The 27131-nt window shown below is 48.3% G+C and overlaps 2 protein-coding genes across 3 annotated transcripts in view; one reads left to right on the top strand and one right to left on the bottom strand.

Annotated features, from left to right (window-relative positions):
* Window positions 1–10615, top strand: part of Tgm4 (transglutaminase 4) — a 28482-nt gene extending 17867 nt beyond the window's left edge. Inside the window, exons 11-14 of the mRNA XM_028767285.1 lie at window positions 4762–5037; window positions 5533–5702; window positions 7693–7829; window positions 10474–10615. Coding sequence (XP_028623118.1) covers window positions 4762–5037; window positions 5533–5702; window positions 7693–7829; window positions 10474–10615 — 725 coding nt within the window. The remainder of the gene's footprint in view (window positions 1–4761; window positions 5038–5532; window positions 5703–7692; window positions 7830–10473) is intronic.
* A 1567-nt stretch (window positions 10616–12182) lies between these two features.
* Window positions 12183–27131, bottom strand: part of Zdhhc3 (zinc finger DHHC-type containing 3) — a 47073-nt gene continuing 32124 nt past the window's right edge. The window contains exons 6-7 of one of the 2 annotated variants that reach the window (XM_028767283.1): window positions 24629–24759; window positions 12183–14529 (exon numbers count right to left, since the gene is read on the bottom strand). In XM_028767283.1, coding sequence (XP_028623116.1) covers window positions 14272–14529; window positions 24629–24759 — 389 coding nt within the window. In that variant the 3' untranslated portion in view covers window positions 12183–14271. Of the gene's footprint in view, window positions 14530–21048; window positions 22547–24628; window positions 24760–27131 lie in introns of those variants that run through there. The other variant, XM_028767284.1, reaches the window with a different exon arrangement.

The raw sequence follows: 27131 nt of genomic DNA, 5'->3' as shown, positions 1-27131 counted from the left end.
GATGAGGGTGACTGTGTCCTGTGGGATGAGGGTGACTGTGTCCTGTGAGATGAGGGTGACTGTGTCCTGTATGATGACTCAGTGTGTCTATTCCAGGGCAAGATGAGGTAGCCAGACGTGGTGGCACACACCTGGAGGTTAGGGCAAGAACATTGTGGTGAGTTTGAAGCCAGCCTTGTCTACGATATAATGTCCTGTTTGAAACAAAGGCCAATCACAGGTTGCCTGGGGAGTCAACACACGTCAGGCAGCAAACACATGACACCTTCAGCTCCTGTGACCTTGTAGAGTCCTGTAATGCTCTAGACACTATATAGACAGCAGACACAGAACTCACAGGTGTTCTTATTGGATTAGCGCCACCCAGCTTAGAAGTAGCTGTTAGGAGGTTTTGGGTTTTTTGTTTGTTTGTTTGTTTGTTTTTGTTTTTGTTTGTTTGTTTGTTTGTTTTGAGACAGTTCTGGAGGGCCTGAAAACTACTATATAAACCAAGCTGGCTTGGACTTCACAGAGAGCTGCCTGCCTCTGCCTTCTGAGTGCTTGGATCAAAGGTGTTCGCCACCATGCCTGGCCTAGGGTTTTTTTGTTTTTTAATTTTCTTCTAAAGTACTAAAGCATGTTTTTACGGATGCTAGGCAAGCAGTTGGCCAGCGCCTGAGGGAGGGAGAAAGAGTGCTCACTGTACCGTTGCTTTTTCCTTGTACTTCCCACTCTGCCCTGAAGACTAGGTAATTTCAATTAACCTCTGTAAAAGTTATGTCTGATTCTTCCTCCTAGCCCCATGCTCTCAGAAATAAGACTCAGACTCAAAATATACTTACAAATACCTTAGCCATATAGCTAGGCTCTTCTCTGGCTAGCTCAGAACTTAAAATAACCCATTTATTCTAATCTACATTTTGCCACGTGGCTGATTGCCTGTGCTCAGGTACCTCATCTGCCACACCTTCTCAAACAAATCTCCTACCTGACACTATCCCAGAAGGCTTTCTGCCTCCTGGATGTCCCACCTCCTATTTCCTGCCTAAGCTGTAGGCCATCACACTTATCATGGACGAGTACCACATCCATACAAACACAAGATACTCTCTCTACAAACCTAACCTCAAATTTCCTAACGGTTTCTTGTGCAGTCTTTAAGCTATTACTGACTTTAGAACTATTGCAAGTTCTTTATTGATAGTATCTGGTTGGTGAGCTACTGTTTCTGTTCCTTCAGTTCTTTGAATATCTTTACAATGGTTTTTACACTTCTTTAATTTCGTGTATGTACATACCTGTGGGTGAGCACATTACAGTGTATGTATGGCGGTCAGAGGACAACTTGTGGGAGTCAGCCCTTTTCCTTCCACCATATGGGTCATGGGGATTTATCTCGGGTCACCAAACCTGTAGTAAGCGCCTTGACCGGCTGAGCCATCTCAACAGTCCCTCTGATTATATTGAAAATAGATGAAGCTTTTCTCTAGTTAGTTCCAAATCAAGCTTCTACAAGGGGCTGATTTTCCTTGAAAGCTATAAGCTTGCTGGATACACTGTGGCATTCTGGAGACCAGATCCTGTTTGCTGTCTCTGCTGTATGCGTGGGCAATGATTCCCTGCAGCACCTCTGTGCAGCCAGTATCCATCATTCATAACCTCTGAACTCTTCTTCCGTTTGCCTCCTGGCCAGCAGGGGGCTGTCTAGGATAGTAAGTAAGCTTGCTTGCCTTGGCCCAGGCGCTGTGTCCAGATGGAGGAAGATTGGTGCTCTACTTCAGCCTCATTTGCACAGAGCCTCAAGATGACAGCCCCCAGCTTTCTTTTTCTTTGTTCTTCCCTGGCTCTTCAGGGTTTTAAAATTGTTTTGCTTGAATACGCAAGGAAAGATGCCGCCGTTTGTTGTAAGCTGAGTCTGCTCAAGTAAAGGTGAGCTCTGAATGGACACTTCAGGGAGCTGTCATCAAGGTCCAGGGACAATAAATCCCGTGTGGTGAGGCTATGGGTCTGCTGAAAACCCACATACCACAGATGGGGAGGCTTCTGACTTCATAGCCCCTCCTGTTTTCAGGGTGACTGAGGGTCTGGGAGGAGGGGAGAGAATGGAACTACCTCACGACTTCTGAGCTCCACCTGCCTCTCATCCTGTTTTTTGAGATAAGGTCTCACTTTGCAGATGGTTTGAAACTCACTGCATAGTCCAGGTTGGTTTAGAAGTCATGGTAATCCTCCTGACTCAGGTTGCTGGGATTAGAGGTCTAAGTCTCCATGCCTGGCTCAGTGGGCAATTGTGATTAAATGATCCTTCGGTTGATTTCAGTAGTCCTGGGCAGGCTGAAGGTGAATCACTCTTTCTAGTATTCCCACAGCTCTTAGGGAGGAGCAGGGGTGTTCTGTTTTGTTTTTTTTCTCCCCTGCCATTTCCACTTATTACAGGTTCCCAGCATAGGGCCTTGGGTGCTTCTTAGTGTGAAGCCTCAGCTCCTGGGTTCCCCCATAGCGCTAGTCAACGGGTGTCTTAGTTTTGTTTCTATGGATGTGATAAAGACCATGATGAAAAGCAGTTTGGAAAGAAAAGAGTTTATTTGGCTTACATACCCTGGGTCACAGTCCACTGCAGGAACTCGAGGCAGGAACTCGAGGCAGCAACTGAAGCAGGAGCCATGGAGGATCACTGTGGCCGGCTTGTACCTCATGTCTTGCTCAAGCTGCTTTCTTACAGAGCCCAGGCCCACCTGCAGATCCACAGCGGAATAAGCCCCCCCCCACATCGGTCATTAATTAAGAAAATGCCTCACAGATCTGTCTATGGGCCAATCAAATAGAGGTGTCCTCTCAATTGAAATTTTCTCTTCCTAGATGAGCCTGCTTTGTGTCAAGTTTACAAAAATATCTAATCAGGACAACTAACTCCTTGCCAACCTGACAGACAAATACAACACTGTTAAGTGATGCCCTTTCCCGACTTGCTTATCCTGAAGATCTTATATGAGTATCAATATCACAATATAAAACATTTCTACTATTCAAAGTCCCACAATCTTTAAAAATTCAGTCTCTTTAAGACATCCAAACACTCCTAGGTGGAGGCTCCAGTAAATTAAAAAAACAAGTTATTTCTTATTCCAAGAAGGAAGATCCAGGACATAGTCACAATCAAATCAAAGCAAAACCAAAATCCAACAGTGCAAAAAGTTCAGTTTTCAAATGTGAGGTCTGCTTCTGGTCCTTTAGACCCCGAGCACCTACACAGCTCTGCTTTCTTTGGTCCTGCTGTCTGCAGCACACAGAACTGGTCTCTTAAGCTCAAGTTGGTTCCATGCTACACCTGTCACTGTCCCGGTTAGCCCATGTTTCTTGTAATTCAAATATGCTGGGGTCTACATGGCTGCCCCTTTGCCAATGGCCTCTTCTGGCTTCTCACAGTACCATGGTTCAGCTGACCTCCATGAATCCTTCATGCCTTCAAAACCAGTGCCACCTGGGAAACTCTTACACTACCAAGTTCAGCTGCTAGCATGAGATGCAACTTTGGCCTTGTCTAGACCACAGACTCTGTGTGCTGAGAAAGAGAAAATACTCCTGGAAGATCTTACCTCAGCGCTGCTGGTCTCTTTATCACAGCTGATTTCTCAGCTCTACCTGGCCAGCAATTGATTGACTTATAGAGATTTCACTTTGGTGGTACTAGTTTCTTGATAATCAACTATTCTTTTTTTTTGAGACAGGGTCTCACTGTGTAGCTAGATCTTCCTTTGTAGACCATACTGGCTTCAAACTCACTGAGATCTGCCTGCCTCTTCTTGAGAAGTGCACAGCTGATTCTTCAGCTCCAGCTGACCAGATACTAGAGAGTCTTAATTCAAATCTATCGTACAGATGCTCTGAAAGACTCTTTGGGGCACTCTCAAGAGTCCCTTGAAACTTCATGAGGCAGGGTGGTGGTGGCACACAATTTTAATCCTAGCACTGGGGAGGGGGCAGAGGCAGTGGATCTCTGGGTTTAAGGGCAGCCTGGTCTACAGAGTTAGTTCTAATATCCAGGGTTATGCAGAAAAACCTTGCTTCAAAAAACCAAACCAAAACAAACAAAAATTCCCTCAACACTTCATTGTCTTCGTTGCTCTCAAAAAATTTGTTTCCCAAGCTCCCACAGAACAGCCCACTGAGCTTTGAACACTCTACAGCTTTCCCAGATCGTAAGTTCCAAAGTCTTCCCATAGTCCTTCCTAGAACATGGTCATGTCTGTTACAGTAATACCTGACTCCTGGTACCAATTTGTGTTTTAGTTTGGTTTCTATTGCTGTGATTGAGACCATGACGAAAAGCAACTTGGAAAGGAAAGGGTTTATTTGGCTTACATATCTTGCCTCACAGTCCACTGAGGGAAGCCAAGGCAGGAACTCGAGGTAGGAACTGAAGCAGAAGCCATGGAGGAACACAGCTGACTGACTTGTTCCTCATGTCTTACTCAACTTTTCTTATATAACACAGGTCCCAGGGGTGTTAGCCCTACAGTGGAATAGACCTTTCTAAATCAGTCATTTATTACGAAAATGCCTCACAGACTTGTCTTTGGGCCAATCAAATGGTAGCATTTTAGCATTTTCTCAGTTCAAGTCCCTTTTTCCCAGATGACCACGGCTTGTGTTATTGACAAAATAAATAAATAAATAATAAATAAAAATAAAAATCAAAGACCAAAATACAACCTAACTAGAACAATGGGAAGGCTCTCTCAGATCCCAAGGGTGTCTTCAGAAAATATTCTGTCTCTACAGGTTCCCCAGAGGAGAGGAAGGCCATGGAGAAGGCCTCTGGCAAACGTCCTGATGACAAGCACAACACTCAGCCACTGAGCAACCATCTTCATATATCTGTCCTCCAGAACTCTGTGGAGTTAGGATATCCTATCAATTTGACCATAACTTTGAGAAGGAAAATGACCACCCCACAGAATGTCAACATTTCGTGCTCCCTCGACCTACAGACATACACAGGCAACCATAAGACAAACCTGGGAGTCCTCCAGAAGACTGTGCAGCTCCAAGGCCAAGGTACCAGAAGCAGGGGCAATGAGGCCTCAAAGCCCCAGAGAGACCAGAATACCCAGTATCTGGCATCTCTCTCTTCTCTGTGGGTCACTCACATGTTTTAACTCTTTATGTGAGGACAGACATAGCATTTACTGAGCACTTATGTTTTGGTGGTGACAAGGAATCTAGGCACAGAAGAAAAACGGGCCAGGAGTCTAGCACACAATCACAAGTGAAGGTGCTAATGGTGTCATGAAATGACTCTGCAACAGCAGAGATTTGTTTGGTGTGCCCCTTCTCATCAGTAGGACATAGCTGCTCTCAACATGAGCAGGCCACCCTGAGAGTGGGAGCCCAGAATGGGCCTGGAGATCTCAGTAAATGACTGAATCCATTTGGTCCCTGAGTGCAGGCTCTCTAAAGAGAGGACCGGACTCCTCTATGGCCAAGCAGCTCCATCCCCAGAGCTAATCTTGGTCAAGAACTCACCTCTCCTTTCTTCCCATTCTTTCACAGAAACAGAGGTGTTTCTCAGCATGGATTCCAGCTTCTACATCTATAAGCTGGGCATGGTGGATGATGAGATGGTCGTTAAAGGATTCATCATTGTAGAAATGGTGGATTCTGGTGAGAGGGTGGCCACTGACACGACCCTGTGTTTCCTGTACTCTGCCTTCTCTGTAGAGGTGAGCTGCCTGTAGTCCAGAAAGGAATCCTATCTGAAACCTGACCTTGAAGAGGGGCGGAGCTCGGGGCTTTTGTGGTCTCTTGGTTGGCTGATCTTTGGGCCAATTGCATTCTTAAGGAAAACAGCACATCATTTTTTTTTCATATAGGTATTTCTGCGAAGTGATGTGTCAAACTTTTGTTGTTGTTGTTTTGTTTTGTTTTTTTTTTTTTTGAGACAGGGTTTCTCTGTATAGCCCTGGCTGTCCTGGAACTCACTCTGTAGACCAGGCTGGTCTTGAACTCAGAAATCCACCTGCCTCTGCCTCCCAAGTGCTGGGATTAAAGGCATGTGCCACCACTGCCTGGCTGTCAAACGGTTTTTCTTTTCTCAACTTTTGGCTAAATGGACTTAAACTTTTAAAAACAAGGAATACCTGTGCACAGTACACAATTACAATGAAGCAGTTGGCACAGTGACTAGTTTCTTTCTACCCTGCTCCTCAGATGTGCAGTTCCTCTTGCCAAGACCCATGGCATCAGATTGTTGTGTGTCAGAATTTTGGATGCAGGCCAGTGAGGTGCAAGGCCTGTCATGGGCCTACCCCACGTAGAGTGAGAGGAAGCTAGTGCCAGAGTTGCTTGGGCTCTCTGATTAGTTTTCTCCCATTCATGCGGGAGTCAGAGGCAGCTTGCATAAGAGATTCCCATTATGTCTCTGATGACCTGTCGAACACAGTCATCTCAGAGACCTTCCCTGGTGAGGCCTGGCCTATTGTAGGGTTTGTTGAAGATGCCTACGTCTCGGTAGGCATACCTCCCATAGGAATGTCTCAGGATGAGGACATGTCCCCCTGTGGAGACCATGTTTTGACATTTCTGCAGCAGTGTGGTTGAGGACATGAGGTACTAACTTATCCTTAGACATGGTCGGGTTCTGGCCTGGTCCCCGCTCTGCAGCAGAGCGTACATTCTCCATGGGAGAATCTACTTGGAAGCAGTTCCAGTGTACCCACCATGGCCTGATCATCAAGAATTTCTTTTGAGGGTCGAGGTTAAAAGTACTTCTTACAGAGGAACCAGGTTCAGTTCCTTTTACCCACATCATGATTCACAGCTACTTGTAACTCCAGTTTGAGGGGGATCCGATGCATTCTTCTGACTTGGGTGGACACTAGGCATGCCTGTGGTGCATATACGTACATGTAACCAAACACTCATGCAAATAAAATACGTCTGAAAAAAAAGTTAAAAGCTTCTCCTGGGGGAGTCTCCCTCCCACCCCCTTCCAGGTGGCATCACAGATATCTCCGGGTGTCAGAGAACACTGGTCCCTGAGGTCACACAAGGTTAGTTGGTGTTTCCGGTGTCCTGGAGGTAGACACTCCAGCTTTCTCAGGACACACTCAGTTGACTGTGCTTCAGACCCTAAGTACCTTAAGGAGAATTACAGGAGACAAAGCCAGAAACATGCAGGCAAAGAATCTTGGGGTGCCCTGGGCAGGGAAGGTGGGGCTCTGGGGAAGAGAGTACAACCAGGGCAGGCAGGGAAAAGGCATGTAGGAGTTTCAAGTGTCTGGAACACAGCTTGTTTCTGGATGTTTCTCTTGACTGTCCCGTGAGGCAGTTTGGTATTTTGGGTCATTGGTGAGGTGGGACTAGTGTCTTTAGTATAGCTTGAGGGTTCTAACAACTATTTAGCCCTCAAGCTTTGGAAAAGGGGGTGTCTTGCTGGATAAGATCAGGATGTACTTCACATGAGGACTTCTGGCTACCGTGAGATTACACACCTTGAGTTTCTTAAAGATATGTCTGGCAAAACTAGAGAGATAAGCATGTGCAAAGAGAGGCCCAGGCAGGTCCGATCCCCCACTAGAGCCTCCCAAGTGAGCACAGACCTATGACACCCTGGACTTGGAGAGAGGACCGCGAGTCACCTTTCTTGCTGGAGCCTGTCCTCTGACCTCTCATTTTCAGTCTGTCACCCCCGTCTTTTTTCCACTCTAACAGATGCCAAGCACAGGCAAAGTCAACCACCCTCTCGTCATCACCTGCACCTTCAAGAACACTCTGCCCATCCCCCTGACCAACATCAAGTTCTCAGTGGAAAGCCTGGGTCTCACAAGCATGAAGTCCTGGGAGCAAGAGTAAGTCTTCCCAACTTGTATTAATGATCGGTTTTGTATTTTGTACATGGGTCTCACGCACCTGTGTCATACTTTTGAGATGTAAACTCCCAGGATGTTACAGTAAAAATGCAGACACAGAGTGCTGGGTGCCAAATTACAGAAAAGGTTATGTTAGTTAGTACTCTACCAAGAGCTAGTTAGTGCTCTACCAGGAATAAACCTTGTGTTTCTTGCCAGTCTGCTTGGTTGTTCTTCAGAAATGCCAACGCATCTCTGTTTTAATTTGTGTTTCTATTTACTTCTCAGGTTTTCTTGTTGACTTCTCCTGTAATTCATTTGTACTTCCATTGCCTGTTTTCTGCCCCCCTAGGGAGCCATTGCCTTTTCTTATTAATCTGAGTGAAGCCTTAAGTCAGGAAGGAATGTTGTGTTGTAAATTGCTTGTAGGAGTTGGATTATTTGAGACATCCTCACTCTATAGCCCTACCCAGCTTAAAACGTGTTATACAGACCAGGCTGGCCTTGAACGTAGAGAGGTCCGCCTGCCTCTGCTTACTGAGTGCTGAGGTTAAAGGTGTGTGGCTCCCACATGGGGCACTGCAGTTTGTTTGTTTGAAGATACTGCCCTGGACTGCGAGGCTAAGCACTGCAAGGGAATATAAATAAAAGATAAAAATATCTATCTGGGTTCCCTGAGGGACAAGCCTGACTGCATAGGGGTTGATGTCAAAAGTATCCCCTCTCCAGGAAAAAGACATCGGGACGGGTATGGCCCTCATGCCTCACTGGACAACGACAGGGGGACTGGAGCCATTACAAGGGCCCCTTCAAATACTGGAGGTCAGGCCTCTATCCCCACCTTTGCAAGATTAGAATCACCACAGCCCTTCTATACTTAGAGAAGGGAGGAGATGTCAGGAGCAGCCCTGTTTATACACTGAAGGCCTAAAATCAGCCATAGGCCTAAAATCAACAATAGGCCTGTCATACATGTATACTAACACCAAGTCTTGGGTCTCTGTGGATAAACACTGAAACTGAGGGCTATAAGCTATTGTAAACAGGCAGCTTTGGTGACAATTTACCAGCCTGAGTAGTCATAGACCTTGTAAATAGGTAGCCTTGGCAGATATTACCAACTTAGATAAGGACAAGTGAGTCATAGGCAGAGTCACAGTGACCTATCCCCTGAACCCTCACCCAGCCGATACCCTGTTCTGAAAAATATCTGTATTCCCCCTGATCACCCACACTCCAGTGTCATCCCCTTCCCCACGTCCTGCCTTTTTGTGTTTATAACCCCTGTGTGAATGAGTATAAATTACAGTTTGAAAAAAAAATAAATAAGTTATATTAAAAAAAAGATACTGCCCTGGAAATTGAGTCTAGGGCCTTGTACCTGAAAGGCAAATGCCCTCCTATGAATTTATACCCCAGCGTAGATGGTTTTAAACCCTCAGATGCCTTCACCACTGGAACTCACGTTAAAATTTTAATCTTCTCTGTGGATACTTAATTTCATGTCATTATAAGTATATAGAAATAGTCTACACTTTTCCTGAAATTTATGGTTCTAGTTGCCTAGTTATTACTTCAAACTTTAGTTCCGGGATGGAGCTGTGCAGAGCCCCAACTTTGTCAATTAACCTATCATCTACCTAGTATTCTGAAACATCATCTATAATCAAGTAATCCCCAAATATACCTCAGTATAGGCAATCTGATTTCATTTAAATGTTCAGAGCAAATCACAGTGCTGGTTCTCAGCTTGCAGGAACACAGGATAAGTTCCCATGCACCCACATGTCTTCTCTGTAAGGGGCATGTTCCCAGTTGGAGTCTTTGCTGCCTTTGTGCAGAAGTGTTTCTCACAGTCTTCTGTCTGATGGACTAGACAGATGCTATAGATTTTGGTATGTCAGAATATCCAGTAAAGGATTTTACTTAAATGCTCTGTTCCTCAGGCCTATTTCTTACCAGGTGTCTAGATCTTCCAAGAAAATCTCAGCAGATTCCTGTTATTCTGGGACTAGTTTCTTAAACTTCCACAGATATGTTGATTCCCCATGACAACTGTTAAAGAACAGATTGTGGCAAGGTGGTGGTAGTGGTGTACACTTTTAATCTCAGCACTTTGGAGGCAGAGGCAGGCAAATCTTTGTGAATTTGAGGGCAGCCTGGTCTACAGAGTGAGTTCTAGGACAGCCAGGGCTACCCAGAGAGACCCTGTCTTGAAAACCCACATCCCCCCCAACAAAAAACAAACCAAACAAATCCCAAAATAAACAACAACAACAAAACTACATTCAATTTGGTAGTATTGGGGCAGGGCCTCAGAGCCTAATACACTCTCATGTACTGCCATCTTGAATACCTAGGGTTAGACAAACACCTTCTTGTAGATTCATCATTAAACTTGTTCCTGAGAGCACTCAGGAAGGTTTGTTACTGGCATAGCTGGAAAGCAGCCATTTCAGCGGGCCATCTTGTCCTACAGCTGAGACAAGTGGCCACACTCCAGGTGAAGGCCTTCTTCACTGGCGGTGCAAAAAGGGGATTTCCCAAGAGCTGCACTGGAACCGGATGCCTGCCTGGTTTCTCATGCACTACAATTTTCTGTCTATGGCACCTTTGGCTGACTGTGTGCCTTTGAATTTTCTAGGAAAGTGCCGCCTGGAAAGACCATCAATTTCCAAATGCAATGCACCCCCGTGAAGCCTGGACCCAGGAAATTCATTATCAAGTTCATTTCCAGAGAAGTGAAAGAGGTTCATGCCGAGAAGGTCGTTCTTATCACCCCGTAGCCCATTTGATACCATGGAGATGGAGGCAGGAGCCCTGATTGGCTCTGAGCCTTGGCTAAGCACGTTAGAATTTCCTAAATTGCATTTAGCTTTCAGGTCAGGGATGATTAAATTTGATTGCTCATGTGAAGGCAGAATCAAGAGCCAGCCCAGCAAAAGACAGAGCTCAAAGGCCAATGTAACCACAGGCAGTAGCTCTGGGGAGCCAGGGTACCTGGACACATGTCCTAGGCAGACATCTCAGATACATATTTAGGAATCGTGGCCTCAGAAGACAGTGCCACTGTCATCTGGATTCAGAGCCAAATACAGAGCCCAGATATAGAAGTAAGTGCTCGAGGTATTTTCCATCTAGACCATGGATTCCGTCAAGTCCAGGGGTGCCTGGAGGCTGTGTTGGAAGTCCTGCAGAAAGCACCCTGGAGCTGGTCCTGGGCCAGGCATTACATGCTCATATCCCAAGGCTTTGCGCTCTCAGAAGCAGGCCCCACGCTGGCGTGAGGCCCTCTTGGTCTAGATGGGCCACGGGAGGGAGACCCTTTCTTTAAGTAAGAGTCTATGGCCAGTGACAACATCTGAAGAAGCACTGTATGCTGCCCTGTTCCCTGCAGCTCTGTGCTCTGGTCTGCTGTTAAAGGATCTGATCACATATACTTTGAATTAAATTCTGGCAACTTTAAGATGGCTGAGTGGTCCCGAGTTAATTTTTCTTTTATGCCAGCATGCTGCTTCACTTCACCTGGGGAGAGTCATTGCCTCTGAATTTCATGGATCCAGGGGCTCTCCAATGCATTGGCCTCCTTTGTCTAGGCCCTCTTCGTGGTGGTCAACCTCTCTCAAGGACTGTAATTCTAAGTGGACATGTATTCCAGAGAGACTGAGTACAGATTGAATAAGGGCTATTTTGTGTATTCAGAGGCTGTTCTTGTCTTAGGGTTTCTGTTGCTGTGATAAAACACTATGACTAAAAGCAAGCTGGGGAGGAAAGGGTTAATTGCATCTAGCTTAAGTTAAGTCCATCTCTGAGGGAAGTTATGGCAGGACCCTGGAGGCATGGGCTAATGCAGAGGTCACAGAGGAGTGCTGCTTCCTGGTTTGCCCCTCATAGCTTGCCCATCATGTTTTCTTAGACCACCAGCTCAGGGGTGGCACAACTCACAATGGCCCTCCTATACCAATCAAGAAAATGCACTACGCATTTGTGTAAAGGCCACTCTTACAGAGGCATTTTCTCAGTATCTTCTCACGTACCTTTAGCTTGTGTCAAGTTAATATAAAACTTGTCATCTCTCCTTCATTCACCCGAAACCAGAAAACCTCAAGTCCTGACTCCTTTTACCCAGATGCCCACCTCGGTGGCACGCAGATATCTGGTACGTGCTTTTGGGATGACCTCTGTCTATGCTGATGGCCAAGAAAGATCAGTTAGTAACCCCATGAAACCACTGTTAGTGTCTGTGTGACACTTGTTTTACATACTAGACCTGAAAGGAAGGACGCTGTCCGGGGCTTTGGGCTAGGATCTCCTGCTTTAAAAAAAAAAAAAAAAGGCACCTCTAGCCACACAGGTAGGCCAAAGAACTTTTATTCAAAGCAAGAGGCAGGTGTGCAAGCAGCCTCTGGCCCAGAAACACTGGGCCTCCTCTTACAGCTGCAACGCTGAGCGGACTCTCAGGAGACACCATGGAGAGGCCATCGTGTCCTGGTGTGCAGGTACAAGGCCCAGGGCTGCATAGACTACTGCCTACATAACCCTGGCTGTCCAGGACCTCCTGGACATGAGAGCAAACATGGCTGAAGCCTGACATGGTAATGGGTTTGCTGAGGAATACGGAAGACTGAAACCTGTGAGAGCAAAATGCACACTCCAACCTTTCCAGGAGAAGCACTCTGGAAACAGATGGCTGCGGTCTGGAGTACCTCTGCTGGAGGTCTAGCTGTCCCCAAGGACGATTAGTTTCAGCCTCAGTGTGTGAGGACATTCAGTTAACAAATCCTGACTCCAGAGCTCCTCCCTTCTTTTACCTGCTGCTCCTCGGGGACCTGGTCACTAGCCCTGCTTTCCCTCGGTATGAAATCTCTGGTTACGGTTCAGCACATAGGCCACCCAGGTCTGTTTGGGGTTGGGGCCCCTGCAGCCAGAGGTCAGCTCTCTCCACATAGTGCCAACATTAGGGCCAACTTGGGTTCCTCATGTTATTGTTAACAGATGTTAAAGCAGACCTGCTTGGAGGAAGTCACTTGCACGGGGTGGAGTAGGCCACATCTGTTGAAGCCCTGATGACACTCTGTGGCACTACCTACGATGCTGCCCAGGAATCACTACCACTTGCTCCCTACAGCTTTCCTTTCTCAGGGTCGAGACAGTACCTTGATTGACTCATGTCGCTGAGGCCACAGGTTCCGTTGGCCCAGGGCTCATGTCCTTTTACCTAGAGCAAGAAGAAGTGTGATCCAATCCTCTGCCAGGGTCAGTACCGGCAACACTGAGGAATGGTTCAAGGCGTGAGTTGGGGAGTTGGGTGAGTTTCTTGGGACCATCTAACTGGTTAGGCTGTAGAAGCTGCTGCTGCGGCAACCACCGCAATGGACTGGGGAGTGCAGGGGGCCTGCCCAGACTACCAGTAACAGCCCGATACCTCAAGCTCCAGTGAGCAGACTAGGTCCAAGCTCATCCTGGGAGAGCAGTGTCTAGGGTCTTCCCAGTTTAGCGGTCTCCGTGTCCTGGCCACCATGCAGTTCTTTTTTTGTTGTTTCTAAGACACGGTTTTACTATGTAGCCAGACCCACATGGACCAGGCTCACTTCAAAGTAACAGAAGTCTGGCTGCCTGCTCCAGATGTTGGGGATAAGGCATGTGTGTGTCACTAGGTCTAGCAACGCAGTGTTCTGGAAGGCACCGTCTTGGGAGCTACTCTAAAATGCAAAAAAGGCCATTTTTGGTTTCACCTGTCCCCATGTCCTATTAAACTTTTTCCAGGAGTTCAATATATGTCTTCACCTAGCTCTTCTGGGAATGCATGCTTGTGGCCACAGAAAGGCCTCTTGCACTGTTGTCTCAGGGAAGAGTCTAATCTACAGGGTGGCGATACTGTCATAACCTAGGCTTGTTTCCATTTGGATAGGCTCTGCACATGTGTATGCATGCGTGTAGGTGTGTGGGGTGCACGTGTGCAGGTGTGTGGGGTGCTCTTTCAACCAAGCCTGAGCCCTGAAGGCAGGCTCAGCAGCCCCTCCTTTGTTCTGATTCCCAGTCAGCCAGCCAAGGAATCCCTGCCCTGGAAATGGCAGGGGTCTGTCTCTCTAGCTTTCCAGGGTGATCTTCCTTGATGTTAGTATCCCTTCCCCAAGAGCCTCAGCCTCCCCAAGACAGCCCTCAAGAAGCAGAAGAGGATCCCCTAACCCCGACATCCTGGTCACCATTTCCCTTGCTGGATAGAGAATAGGCACCCTTCCAGGCCTGGAGAATTGTTAGTGACCATCCCTTTTGACACATCCTGCTAATAGGAACTCAGAGAAAGTCCCTATTCTCCTGTACCCTCTATTGCCCTTCCCATCCCGTCACCTCAACCCTAACGGAAAAGAGGGTGGGGTGACAGAGCTGGTAATGCTCATCAGGGTGGCAGTCACTGTGGGTATCTTATTCTCCATGACCTCTATTCATCCAGCACCTCCACGGAGTCCCTGTCTTTTGTCTCCTCCATCTGGCTTTCGGCTGTTTCCATGTTGTCCATGTTTGACAGAGATGACACTTGCCGTACCAAGCCCTTGTCAATGGGTGTCTCTGGTTGACAAGGTCTGGTGAAAGGGTTGAACCAGTTCAGGGAAAAGTCCCCACCAAAAGCCTCCTGGACCGACTTCCAGCTGCCCGACTGCTCCCTGGGCTGTTTCGTTCGTTGGAGGCGTTCAATGCCCTGAAGGAGAATGGGGCATCAGGTCAGCGTGCTACAGGAACACACCCTTTGCCTTGGCGGAGCAGGGGATGGGAAGTCCAATACGGATGGCACAGCTTGCTGTGGCCCAGGCCACTCTGGAAGCCCCTTAGGGCTGCAGGGCAGAGCAGAAACTGTGAAGCAGAATAAGCAGGCCTGGCATTGGACTTGCCTGTCACCCATGTACCCCCAGACCCTTTCTACAAAGGCAGTGGTCTGCTACTGGGCAGGGACCAGATACCCAATGGCCAAGCATATCTTGGCTTCTGTAGGCATGAGCTAGGCTATCACCTAAGAAACCATTAAGAAAGGGGTCCCTTGTACAAAGTAGGACCAGCAAGCTTGGCATGGGCTGAGGGGTGAGGACACAGCACAAGATACAAACATGCAAGGGGAAGCAAGAGATGCCACATGCAGCGGGCACCAGAAGGTGCGCAGGCCACTGTGGGTTGTGAGGTTTGGTGTTAGACCTGTACATGCGGTAGACATTTCCCATGGTCTCTCCCAAGCTGACCACTCACCTGTGGTGGGTACTGGCTGTGACTCGGGCCCCAGGCCACAGAAAGAGGGTGATGGGTAGGAAAAAGCCCCAAATGGTTATAGATACAGACAGATCAGCTCTCCAAATCCGTATTATCCTTACAAAGGCTCTGACCCCCAGTCTGGCCTTTGCTTCCTCCACCTCTTCTGGAAGCTAAGGGAATTTTCTGAGTTTCCCAGACAGATATTGATGCACTCAGTCATGACTCAAGACCCTCTTCCCTTCCTTTCAAGGAAGACGTCTATGGTCCTAGTTCTTCTCTTCCATGCAATTTTCTTCTGTAACTGGAATATGGCACATCCTTTTTGTAATGCAGAGGCAAGTGCACAGACTAATCTGACCATATCCTATACCAATACTCCAGCACTCTTCCCATGACATCTTGGGGACTTAAGTTTCTTGACCTCTGTAAAAGCTGTCAGTTAAAGAATCTGACCTTAGATCAGTGTGGAGGCAGAGTCAGGTGACTCTCTGTGAGTTCCAGGACAGCCAGAGAAAGAGATCCTGTCTTAAAACAAACAAACAAACCCAGAAAACAAACAAAAAAAATTAATCTGATCTCATGTTCTCTCTTCATATGAGACTGAAGTAGCCCGCAGGCACTTTATAGCAGGAAGTGTTCCAGAAATGGACGTAGCACAACCATCAAGGTCAGAACTCCCAGGACTCGAGTGGATCAGTACCAAGTGCTCCCAGTTACAGCGAACCACAAATGTAACGCCCCAGTGCCCTTCCTGCCCCAAGCCACAGCCTAACCCGACACATGAGCAGCCCACGGAGTAACCCACCTACAGTTTTCACCAGGGCCAAGGTCTGTGGTGGAACTATTTTGGAACCAGACAGAAGAGGTTTATCCTGAATTTGATAAGTGTCTTAGAACCAACTATACACTTAAATGATTTGTATTACATTATATGAATTTATCCTCAATTTAAAAATATCTAGGTCATGACAAATTTAAGACCGAGGAACTGACAGAAATGGGGTCAAGAGACAAGTAGTAGCATGTGGAATCCCTGAAGACAAAAGGTGAGCGGTGGAAACTCTCCCGATGCAGAGGCTGGTAAGTTTCAAGAGTTTTGTTCTTAAAGAGAAAATGGATCTCAGTCTGCTGCATAGTTCAGGCTGGCCTCAAACTCCGAGGCTCACGTGATCTTCCCACCCTAGTCTCTTGACCAGCTAGGACTATAGGGGTGTGCCACCGTGCAGACTACAAGCTCCTCCCGTCCTCCTCGTTTTTTCTTTTTCTCTTCAAATACTTTCTTAAAAGAGAAAGGAATTTGTTGTTGTTGTAAGATGTTTATCTCTGGTAACACTGACTGTCATACAGAAGATATCCAATTTTGCTGGGTTTTATAAGTCTGAAATTATTTCACAATGAGAAGTTCAAACATCAAAAGAACCCGAGACAGAATAGTTAGAATGAAAAGTTGAGACTAAGTAACTAGTTCTATAAATCGCAACAGCGTGGCAATGAGAAACCATGATGACGGTGTTGCATGATGCAGGGCCATCCTGCGACCTGTGTCGTACCATAGGGAGAAGCATTTTGCACAGGACACCCTCATGGAGCTGTTACCGTCGCAGATGGTGTGTGTTTCTGTGGACTTGTCCCCATTTCATGTTTACACGATGGAGCAAGCATGAATTTTGTAATCAGAACAAGAATCAGGTAAGACCTGAGTTTTAACAGTCCCTGCAAGTCATGCACACAGCATGTGCTGCCCTTGGCAGCCCCTGGCCATACCTTACAGCAGCAGTGACAACAGAGGCAGCTCACTTGCAGGGACCCTGCATCTCCTGCTCGGTTATCACCTGCAGTCAGTCAACAAGGGGCCGAGGCAGTACAGTGGGAGACACTGGGTATACCATTCTGTCTTGGAGTCCTCCAAGGCCAGGAACACAGGTCCTGACACACACCTTGTGAAGAAAGTGTCAGTACTGAGGTCCCGAGAGGCTGAGACAGCAGCCCGAGCTTGGTTGGAAGGTTATGCAGAAACAGGACTGGTGCTTTTTTTCCCTCTCCACCAGATATTTTCCTCGTTCTCTGACAAAGCTTCACTCTGTGGTCTCAGCGTCAGGGGCAGGGGCAGGGGCAGGGCAAGCCCAGGATCACCACGGTAAAGTGTGTCTTAGGCTTCACTGGCCTGTGTGCTGACATTCCTTAGCAGCTACAAATACAGACATCAGCAGTGTCAGCTTTGAGCATAGGAAGAAAATATTCTAAGTAGCTTGATGCATAAAACAGACCCCAGGGCTTCTTTCCCTAGGAGTTGTAGACTTAGGTGTCCCGAAGGCAAAAATCACAGGTATGAGCCATGCCAGGCTCAAGTGAACAGAGTGACTGACTCCGTGTGCAGGCCTTGGCCTCACCTGAATGTCCTGGGGGGTCTGACATGTGAGCACTCACCAACACCACACGCAGCATGAATGTATGAGGCCTAAAGTTCCTAGGAATTTTAGGTGGCAGAGACCCCAAGCATAAGTTCAGGGCTTGTGAGAGTCCTGGAATAGGACCCCGATGCCAACAGATGAGTTGGCCAGCATCCCCACAGCAAGCTCTGTAGAGCTGACCAGATGATACCAGCTCTCTTCAGCAGCAGCTTCACATCCTACTGTAGCCCACAGGATGAAGCATCTTCCTGTGGCGACCCGGAACATACATGTACCCACAACCAAAGTACTTTGAAGCATCATTCAGCAGGTAATGTTTTTTTTTTTTTTTTGAGACAGGGTTTCTCTGTGTAGCCTTGGCTGTCCTGGAACTCACTCTGTAGACTAGGCTAGCCTCGAACTCTCGAACTCAGAAATCTGCCTGCCTCTGCCTCCCAAGTGCTGGGATTAAAGGTGTGCACCACCACTGCCTGGCAGTAACGTATTTTTTGCTGGGCATGGTGGTGCACGTCTTTAATCCCAGTACTCAGGGGGCAGAGGCAGAGAGGCGGAGGTAGAGAGAGGCAGAAAGGCAGAGAAAGGCAGAAGCAGAGGCAGAGGCAGAGGCAGAGGCAGAGGCAGAGGCAGAGGCAGAGGCAGAGGCAGAGGCAGAGGCAGAGGCAGAGGCAGAGGCAGAGGCAGAGGCAGAGGCAGGTGACCCAGACTGGAATATCGCAGCTCCTGTGCAGCTGTCATGCACACAGAAACCAAAGCCCATACCACTTTACCTGATCGTGTTTCAGAGACCCACTAAGGCTTAGGGGTGCTGTCCAAGGTCCTACTTTGGTAGTTAACTGGCCACGCAGGGGTGGGAACACACACTGAGGTTAGACACGTGCTGCCACTAAACTCCATCACCCCAGCTGAAGAATTCCAGGTGTCCTTCAGTCCACAGGAGAGCTGGTGGCACCTTTCCCCCAGAGGGTTTTTTGCATGTCACCTTGAAGTACCGGACATCGTGCCTCTGTTTTTCTTTGTCCATGGGAGAGTAGAGGAGGGAGAAAGGAGGCCAAGGCCCAGGTTTGAGAACATGCTGCTCAGTGGCTTCTCTCCTTCTGTTTGAAACAGGGTCTCAATGTGCTGCCTAGGCTGGTCTTGATCTCCGGAACTCAAGCCATTCTGGCCCTAACTTCCTGAGTGTTGGAACTACAGACACATGTACCTGGCTCTTTATGAAGTCTTTTTTTTGGGGGGGTGTGTGTTGGGGATAGGGTCTCATGTACCACAGGTTACTCCTGAGCTCTCTGAATGGCAAAGGGTGACCTTGGGCTGACTTTCTTGCCTCCACTTCCAAACTCGCTGGGTTTGCGCATGTGCACCTCTGTGCTTGGCTTCAGAGAAAGAGCCAGCCCTGTGAGTGGAGCTACCGTGGAAAATGATGACCAGAACACTGGCTGTGGCTGGGCTGCTCAAACGCTGTGGGTCTGGAGAGCTCACTAGACCCTCCTCACTGGAAGGCTGGTTCTTTGGTTCTACCCTTGTCTTGTTGGCTCTTCAGTAAAGGTGCCATTGGTCAAAACAAACTCAAATGACATGTTCAAGATCATTAGAGGCTGTTTTATACATTCCGGGTGGGAGAGGCCACAGATAACAAGAGTGGAAGGGGCCAATGGCTCGTCAGTGGGAATATGCTGGCCTTAGACACCATATCCCAGGAACTGGGGTGCTGTACCCACCACCACCTGCAGCAGGGCTAACCTGAAGCCCCCATCCCTGTAAATTCTGAGGCCCTGAGCTTGATTTTTAGCATTGTGCAAAAAAACACCGGCCCTCCTATTTTTGCTGGAACTGCTTGTGTTCCTTGGCTAGTTGACCCTTTGGATCTGGTGCACTTCATTTTGAAAGAAGAGAAATTGAGAATTTCTTAGTCCGGTATGGAGAGTCTAAGCCCATCGTCCTGGGGTGGGGTGTCTGTGATGCCAGTCTTGCATGGGTATTTCTTAATAAGCACTTGGTAGTTTGCCTCATTTGGAAGATTTCTCTCATCAGGATGCAAAGTGGCTGCACCAGAATGAGCGAAGGCTAGCTACCCTTTAGTCCTTTAAGTCTTGCAAGGTCCAAGTGTTACAAAGGTAAGATGGTATTAAGAAGAGGCTGGGCACGAATTTCTACTGTATACACATCACCAAGCTCATGCAAATATGTAGATATGACATGAAGAAATAGACAAGAATGTGGGATTACCCAGCCCAAGCCCGTCTCTTCCTCTCTCCCACTATCTAGTTACCATTCTGGGAGATGGGTTACAAAGGCTCACAGACAAAGACCTTTTACCCCATCTGGATGGACCAGAAGACTCAGGGCACAGTCACTCGTTGACACACAGCCTTGGTCACTGTGCTTGCAGAAAAGTGCTCCTGGCTTCATAGAAAATGAAATGGGCCGGGCGGTGGCGGCGCACGCCTTTAATCCCAGCACTTGGGAGGCAGAGGCAGGCAGATTTCTGAGTTCGAGAGTTTGAGGCTAGCCTAGTCTACAGAGTGAGTTCCAGGACAGCTAGGGCTACACAGAGAAACCCTGTCTCGAAAAACCAAACCAAAAAAAAAAAAAAGAAAGAAAATGAAATGGGACATGCAGGCCATCCTGGGGCAGTCCCGTCTTGAGTCCCCTTTGCTGTAGTTTGAGCACTAAGGACATCCACTTTGCGGCCTTTGGCTTACAGTAATGCAGAGGGAGACTCACAAGGAACCCAGGCGGAAAGCTGGGTGCATGCCTGTTCAGAGTGTGAGCTTTAATTTCAGGATTCAAATTCCTGCATTTTCATCTACTGCATTCCTTAGAAACCCCATGGGGAAAGCTATGAGCCAGTCACATAATGCCCTGAAAGGTTATTTCCTGAGTTTCAGTCTTGAGGGGAAAATGTGTGTGTGTGTGTGTGTGTGTGTGTGTGTGTGTGTAAGAGAGAGAGAATGGCAACAACCAAAGCTGCAGTGTAGCTGCCCATTGCCACAGCAGGTTTATCCTGAGTATTTGAGCAAGGCTAGACCCTTCTAGCCTGCTCAACCTGGAATAGGCCATACCTCTTTCATATATACCAAGAGATCTATAAATAAAATTTCAAAGGCACCTGGAGAACAAATACTATGAACTTGATATAAACCTATATATGTCGACATATAAAGTTATGTGTAAAAATTACATACATACCCCCCCAGGATCTCAGCCTAAACGGCACAGCAGAGGCAAGTTAAAGCCCACTGAGGTAGGGTAGGCGACCGATTCCTCAGGGTCGCCTCATCTGTCGTCACTAGATACCGTCAACAAGAAGCCCCAGAGTAGCACCTAGCACTGTGGGTAGAGGTGCTAGGCACGTTCTGCTGGCCCAGCTTTGGCTCTCTGCTGGGCTGCCATTGGCCCTAGACTCCAAAGATTGACCTCCTGGAGCCACAGCCCCCTCCCCACCAACACATGCAGAGCATTCTGCCCGCAGAAAGGCCATCCGTAGCCTGCAAGAACAAACTAAACTCCCTCACCCTGCAGCCGGACAGCACCTGGCCTTCTGCACGGGCCACGGGGAGAGAGCAGAGGCAGGTTTGGAAAAGGTTTATTGCATTGTTTCCATGTGGAAGCACTGACAGTTGGAAAGAGGCAGAAAGTCCCACGACTTCTGAAAAACCACAGGGCTACATGAACTTCCCTCCTACCCACAACTGGAGGGAAAAACCTTATCCCCACCCCCACCCCAAGCAAAAGCTAAAAAGGGAGTTTTGTGGTGATTGTTTTGAAACCCACTGGTGCGGGGACTTCCTGGTGCTCAGGCTCCACTCGGCTGTAGACTCTTGGCACCTCCTACATCCCCTGGTCCTTCCCCAGCTCCTGACCAGCTCTTCCCTGTGCGGCTGTGCTTAGCAGTACCTACTGATGGGAAAGCTCGTCTGTGTGGCAGGCTGAGAAGCAGGTGAGTAGGGGCTACCTGGCAACTCTAAGAATGTTACCTAACATCTACAACCACTTCCCAGGCTAGACACACGTAAGACACAGGTCTGTGCACATCTGGAGGACTTTAAACTCCAGAAAGTATATGCCTATGACATGGTTAAAAATGAGATGATCCTGACAGGTGGCATGTCTGTTTCCCTCAGAATGACTGAAATCTTGCTGGGAAAGGGCGGGAACTGGGGTAGGAAGTAATTGTAGCTTGCCTGAAATTGTTTTTCCTCTTGTGATTGTATAAGGCATTTTGAACTGGGAAACAATTTTTCATACTCTTCCCAAAAGTCAGAGTGACATAATTGCTGATTCAGAATACAAAGGCCCCTTTACCTCTCCCACCTCCCCAAAATCATTCTGTACACCTATGCCCATGAGGTACAAGGCTGACAATCGATTTCTGAGACTGAGGCAAACTGTCCACTTGGGCAGGAGGCCACTGCACCAAGGACCCTTATGGCGGTTTCAGCCCACTCTCTCCATCCTTAAACCTCAAGGGGTTAGCATCATCTTCAATGAGGTTCTGAGTTCTGCTGGTGGGCGCCAGTGCTGCCCTGTGCGCAGGAGGAGGTCAGGGCCCTCTTGGCTTTCCTACTGGCCCAGTTCATCCACATACAGCATCAGGAGGGGGCATTCTATTAGTAGAAGGGGCAGGGCCTGGGCAGCACCCGCGACGTTAGTCATGCTGACAGACAGCAGAGAGGAAACAGAGGCCAGAGAAGTGATTTTAGGAAAAAGAGCAGCTTCAGTCATCAAAAAATTGAAAGGATGATTTTTTTTAAAAAATAAAACATGAGGACTTTTTTTTTTTCTCTGCAATGCTCAGCCATTTTTCTGAAGACATAAAAAAGTTTTAAGAGTTTTGGCCTAAACATTCACGAGAGCAGATGGGAGGTGCCATGAGGTGCTCTGAGTGGCAATGCTGGTCAGGGTCCTTCAGACCACATACTGGTACGGGTCTGCCTTCCCTTGGTCTGGTGTGGCAAAGGGGCTGGCCCAGCCTAGAGAGAAAGGGTGGCCAAAAACGGCTTTCATGTTCATCCACTTTGTTTTTTTAGCCCATCTTCTCTCTTCCTTTTTCAATTGTTCTATTCCCTGAAAACAAGAACAATCACACTTTCAGTCAGGCATTCCACCTCTGCAGTTCTGGGAAGGATGTTCACATGCCTCAGGTGACTAGAGCGAACACTTCCCTTCCAAAGCAGTAAAGCTACCTACAGCTTTCTTCTGTCGCTCCTAAGAAGTGTCACTAAAAGTGGTTTCTGGTGGGCATGCATTTACAAGGCCCTGAGGAGGAAGGGACAGTGAGCTCTCAGCAGGCACCTGGGCCACTGTTGCCAACAAGACTGACACTGTCTAGTTCTGTGTCCTTGCTGGGTCAGGAAGTGCTCCGAGGCACCTGTGTATGCAAAGGCTTTGATGCATGAGATCGAAATTCTTACAGCTAATGGTGGCTGTTGCTGTGGTAAAGACGCATAGGAGAGCTGACGAGACAATGACCACTTTGCAGACAAAAAAAAAAAAAAAGAAAGAAAGAAAGAAAGAAAGAAAGAAAAAAAGAAAGAAAAAAAAGAAGAAGAAAACCAAAAAACCAAAACCAAATAAACAAAAAAATCCAACAACAACTCTTCCCCCACCCCACCTCCCAAAAACCCAACAACAAAAAACCAAGCAGCAGGTGAAGTGACTGCTCTGATACTGTCTCACCAGCCCAGAGGGTCAAGGAGCAGCTGCTGGGCAGGCTGAGGAGACACAAAGGGAAAGGCGAGACAGTGAGAGGCAGTTGATAAGGAGATGAATCACAAGAGGAAGAGCGGATTAGTGCAGTTAGAGGGAGGGCAGCTTGCAGCCTCAGCCACGGGGAGGAGGTGGGGAGGGTCTTCCCAGAGGAGCTTGGAGGACAAGGCAGTTCTCCCAGCTTGTGCCACTTGCCCTGTCAACTCTCAGGAAAAACAAAAACAAAAATAAAAGTGGGTCTAGGAAGAATGTATATTCTCTTTCCTCCAAATAGAGTGGCTGAGCTGCCAGAGAAGCAGAGAGCAGGGGCTGTCTCTCTGTCCTAAGTCTTGGCCAAGGATGGGGTGGGGGCAACCCATGCTGTTCTCGAAGCCCATGCTGCTCTCACAGCCTAGGGACCCAGGAGGGCGTCAGTTAAGGATGATGATGCTCCCCATGAGTCACAGGCAACACAATTCTGTTTAGGAACAATTTTGATAAGGAAAAACAGCTAGAATCGGACCGTCAGTTTATCTACTGCCCCCAGAACATGCTCTGGGGGACCTAGAAGTGCTTCCCAAATGGGCAGGGCCTGACAGTCACAGCTGGGTTTCCTATAGGTCTTCTGTGGAGCAGCTGGTCATATTTATCAATTTGATATAAAGCTGAATATACACCAAACCTTATGCAATGACAGGAATTCTTATAAATGAAACGGAGTGGCTAAAAGCCATGGAAAGCACTGAGGACCACTCAGAACTCCCAGTGGTACTCTGGCAGTGGGCAGCATTGCCCCCTCTGCTTCCAGGCCCACAGAGCCAGATCACCTGAAGCCATAGAAGAAGCTGCCCTTCGTCTAAGAGCACAGACCACAGCTGAAAGCTCTCTCTTGGAAGGTGGGTGAGCAGAACTCATAAAGCCAGGAGCAAGCAAGAGGCTGAATCCGGGTCCCCAAGATTCTTTTTCATATTCAGGGCAAAGTGCTGCCCACCCCATCTTCTAGAGCCCAAAGTACAAAAGTCAAGAAATGTCACACAACAACCACTTCCAGACTCCTGGGTATCTTTGGAAGGCCAGAAATCGGCTGTAGGACATGAGGTGAGTGGGCAGGAAGACAAGAGAGCGGGATGGACAAGGACCAGAGTGTGCTGTCCTGGAGGCTCAAAGCAGATGCCTCCTGGATCCAGCCAGGACATCAGTTCTAGAAGCCGACGTCTAGAAGCCTTGCTGGAAAGGACAAGAGCCTGACAGAATGCCTGACAGGGTTCACTGTATAATAAAGAGGGACTTGTGTTGGCTAAGGCTGCAGGCAGGGCCACTCTCATGCAACCAGCCGAACCTACATAAACATGACCAGGACACTAGAACAGAAGGCACTGTGCCCTGCATCCTGAGCCCTCAGGGCTGACAGGCGACTGGGTCCCCAAAGCCAAGGTTAGAGGAGGTGGGTGTCCAGCTTACCGTCTCATCTGTGCAGATGGAGTGCACTTGGGTCCCAAACATCACTGATGTGAAAATGAGGAAGAGGAGGGCCTCAAAGCACAGCAGGATGAGCAGGATGACAGTGGTGGGCGGCGAGAAGGAGCTGCACTCTGCAAAGAAAGCAGCATGGGGACTGTACTGGCTGCATGGCTCCCTGCCTCACCCCACCAGGTTCCCACCTGCCACCTGCTCACTCCCTCCAGAAGTCCCCAACAGATTGGGCTGTTGGAGTCCTCTTCCCTAACTAGTGTACGCCAGCTCATCACCCCCAGGCCAGAGGCCAGCTTACAAGAAGTCTATTAGGCCTCATGACACCTCAGAACACCTGCCTGTCCCTAGAGAACACAGAATGCAGGTTCAGAAGTCCTGGCCTGGCTAGATCTTTCCTGGAGAGGTATTCCCCCACCCCAAAACTGCCCCTAGCTCAGCCACCCCATGGTTCCTTTGGGTCCCAGGTGAGAGACTAGGGTAGGTCAGGAGGAGTGCATGGTAGTTTGGGAACTTGAAAGAGGACTATTTGCCAAGGAGTGGTCTGGATAGCGACTGGAAATGCCCCTCCTTGCCAGGGACGTCTACGTAAGTGAGACTGTCAGTCTCTCACTGGGGCTCTCATGTTCTGTTCATGGTTGGGCTGGCTCTAGGCATTCGCTCACCCTTCACTGTAAGGCAGTGATATGGTTTCTGAGCAGTGAACAAAGCCTAACTCAAACACACAGCACTCAAAGGCTCCGAGGGAGACAGTGTTTGAACAGGGAAGGAAAACTGGGCCACACATGTGACATGCTTTGCCTAGCATCAGCTCTGGTGATGTGGTGCAGGTCGCTCAGTTTGGCTTGTAGGGGTCTGTCTGCTTCCTCTGCTGGGGATGCTGCATGGATCTTGACTATCTAGGGAGGGGGATGTGGGAAAGACTAGGAATGAAACCAATCACGGTGTGTGTGTTAGGGAGGCTGGCTGGAGCATCTCATCTGACATGCCTTCTTCTTAGCTGCTTCCCTGGAACTGCGCAGAACTTGGTCTTAGCAGCACACCAACCAGAGGAGCTGGCTGTGGAGGGTTCCAGGCGAGGTTACCTGGCTGGCCTTGTAGTGAAGGGCGCTGGGAAGAAGCAGGGCTCTAAGTCTGACAGACATGAGGACGGGGAGGAGCCTGACCACAGGCTTCGTTATCACCGCCCGAACATTCAGCCCTCGCCTGCCTTTCCCACCCCTCCCAAGTGGAATTGGGGTTATTAACTTTGTCTTTCCTTACCTGACACCTGTCTCTCCCACTAAACCTACTTTAGGTTCCAGGCAGCCATTCAACCAATCCTGGAATGAGGTCTGACTGCAGATCTCTGGGCAAGAGGCTTGGGCATCCTGACACTAACTTTCCCTTCAGTACAGGGATATGGAGAAGTGATAATAGAACATCTCTCTATATATACCTCACGTCAGCTGTGTGTTGTGTGATAGGCAGTGTGCTGTGTGTATGTGTGTGCGTGCACATGTATGTTCACTCACAAGACAGAGGTCACATCCTTGTCAGCTGCCCTGTTACGAGGGGCAGAGCCAGAGAGGCTCTCCACTCCCTCCCTTCTTTCGCCAGGCCTTGAGAATTCCCAATAGGAATGGATCAAGGCCCCAGGAATGAAGAGCTCCCCCACTCTTACTTGAATGTTAACTCCAAGCACCCAGGAAGCTGGCTGGGAGGACCCTAGGCATGGGAGGCAGCCAAGTCTGAATGCCTACTTGACAGCACGGCTTGACTTTCAGGCTCTCTTTTCGGGTAAGTGATCTTGGGATTATGCTCCTACTCTGAGCCCGTTTTTCTCATCTGTGAATGAGGAGCAATCTCCTAGTCCAGGGCCTGTAGGGTCTGCATTGCTTACAATACACTCTGCACATTTCCTAGCTCCCAGTGGGCTCTAAGAGCCCTGTCAGCGTGACCAAAAGCAAAGACAGTCAGTCACTTCTGTGACACAGTCTGGTTATGCTCTCATTGCCCAGTTAACCTGACACAGGAGGGAGGTTCGTGATGACACGATGACCTCATTGGACATCCTATAGCAGGTTGCCAAGGGCACTCCAGAACTGACCTAGATCGCCAGGGCCTAGTCAGATACACGTACTTTCAAAATGCTCACCAAATGAACAAGAACTGGTTGGACTCACTCACGTCTGCAGATGGTATCCTGCATGCCCCTGTCCTCCTCTCAGAACTGCAAAGGGCTTCCCTGCTCAGGACAGCCGCCTCCAGACTCTGAGTGTGAAAGTTCTAGCTCCACATTGGCTGCTTATTATTTTTTGCTTTCCCACCCCTGTTTCTCCCTGTTCTAAACCTGCACATTTAAATGGAACACTCGTGAAGCAGGGAGACATGGCCTATGATCTTAATCTAAGTTAGTATTATCTTGACAAGCAATCTGAAAAAAAACTACTCCTCCTCCTCCCACTACACACACACACACACACACACACACACACACACACACACACACACA

This window comes from Grammomys surdaster, unplaced genomic scaffold (genome assembly GCF_004785775.1).
Source record: "Grammomys surdaster isolate TR1022 unplaced genomic scaffold, NIH_TR_1.0 172, whole genome shotgun sequence".
NCBI lineage: Eukaryota > Metazoa > Chordata > Mammalia > Rodentia > Muridae > Grammomys > Grammomys surdaster.
This window is presented reverse-complemented; position numbering and strand designations above follow the sequence as displayed.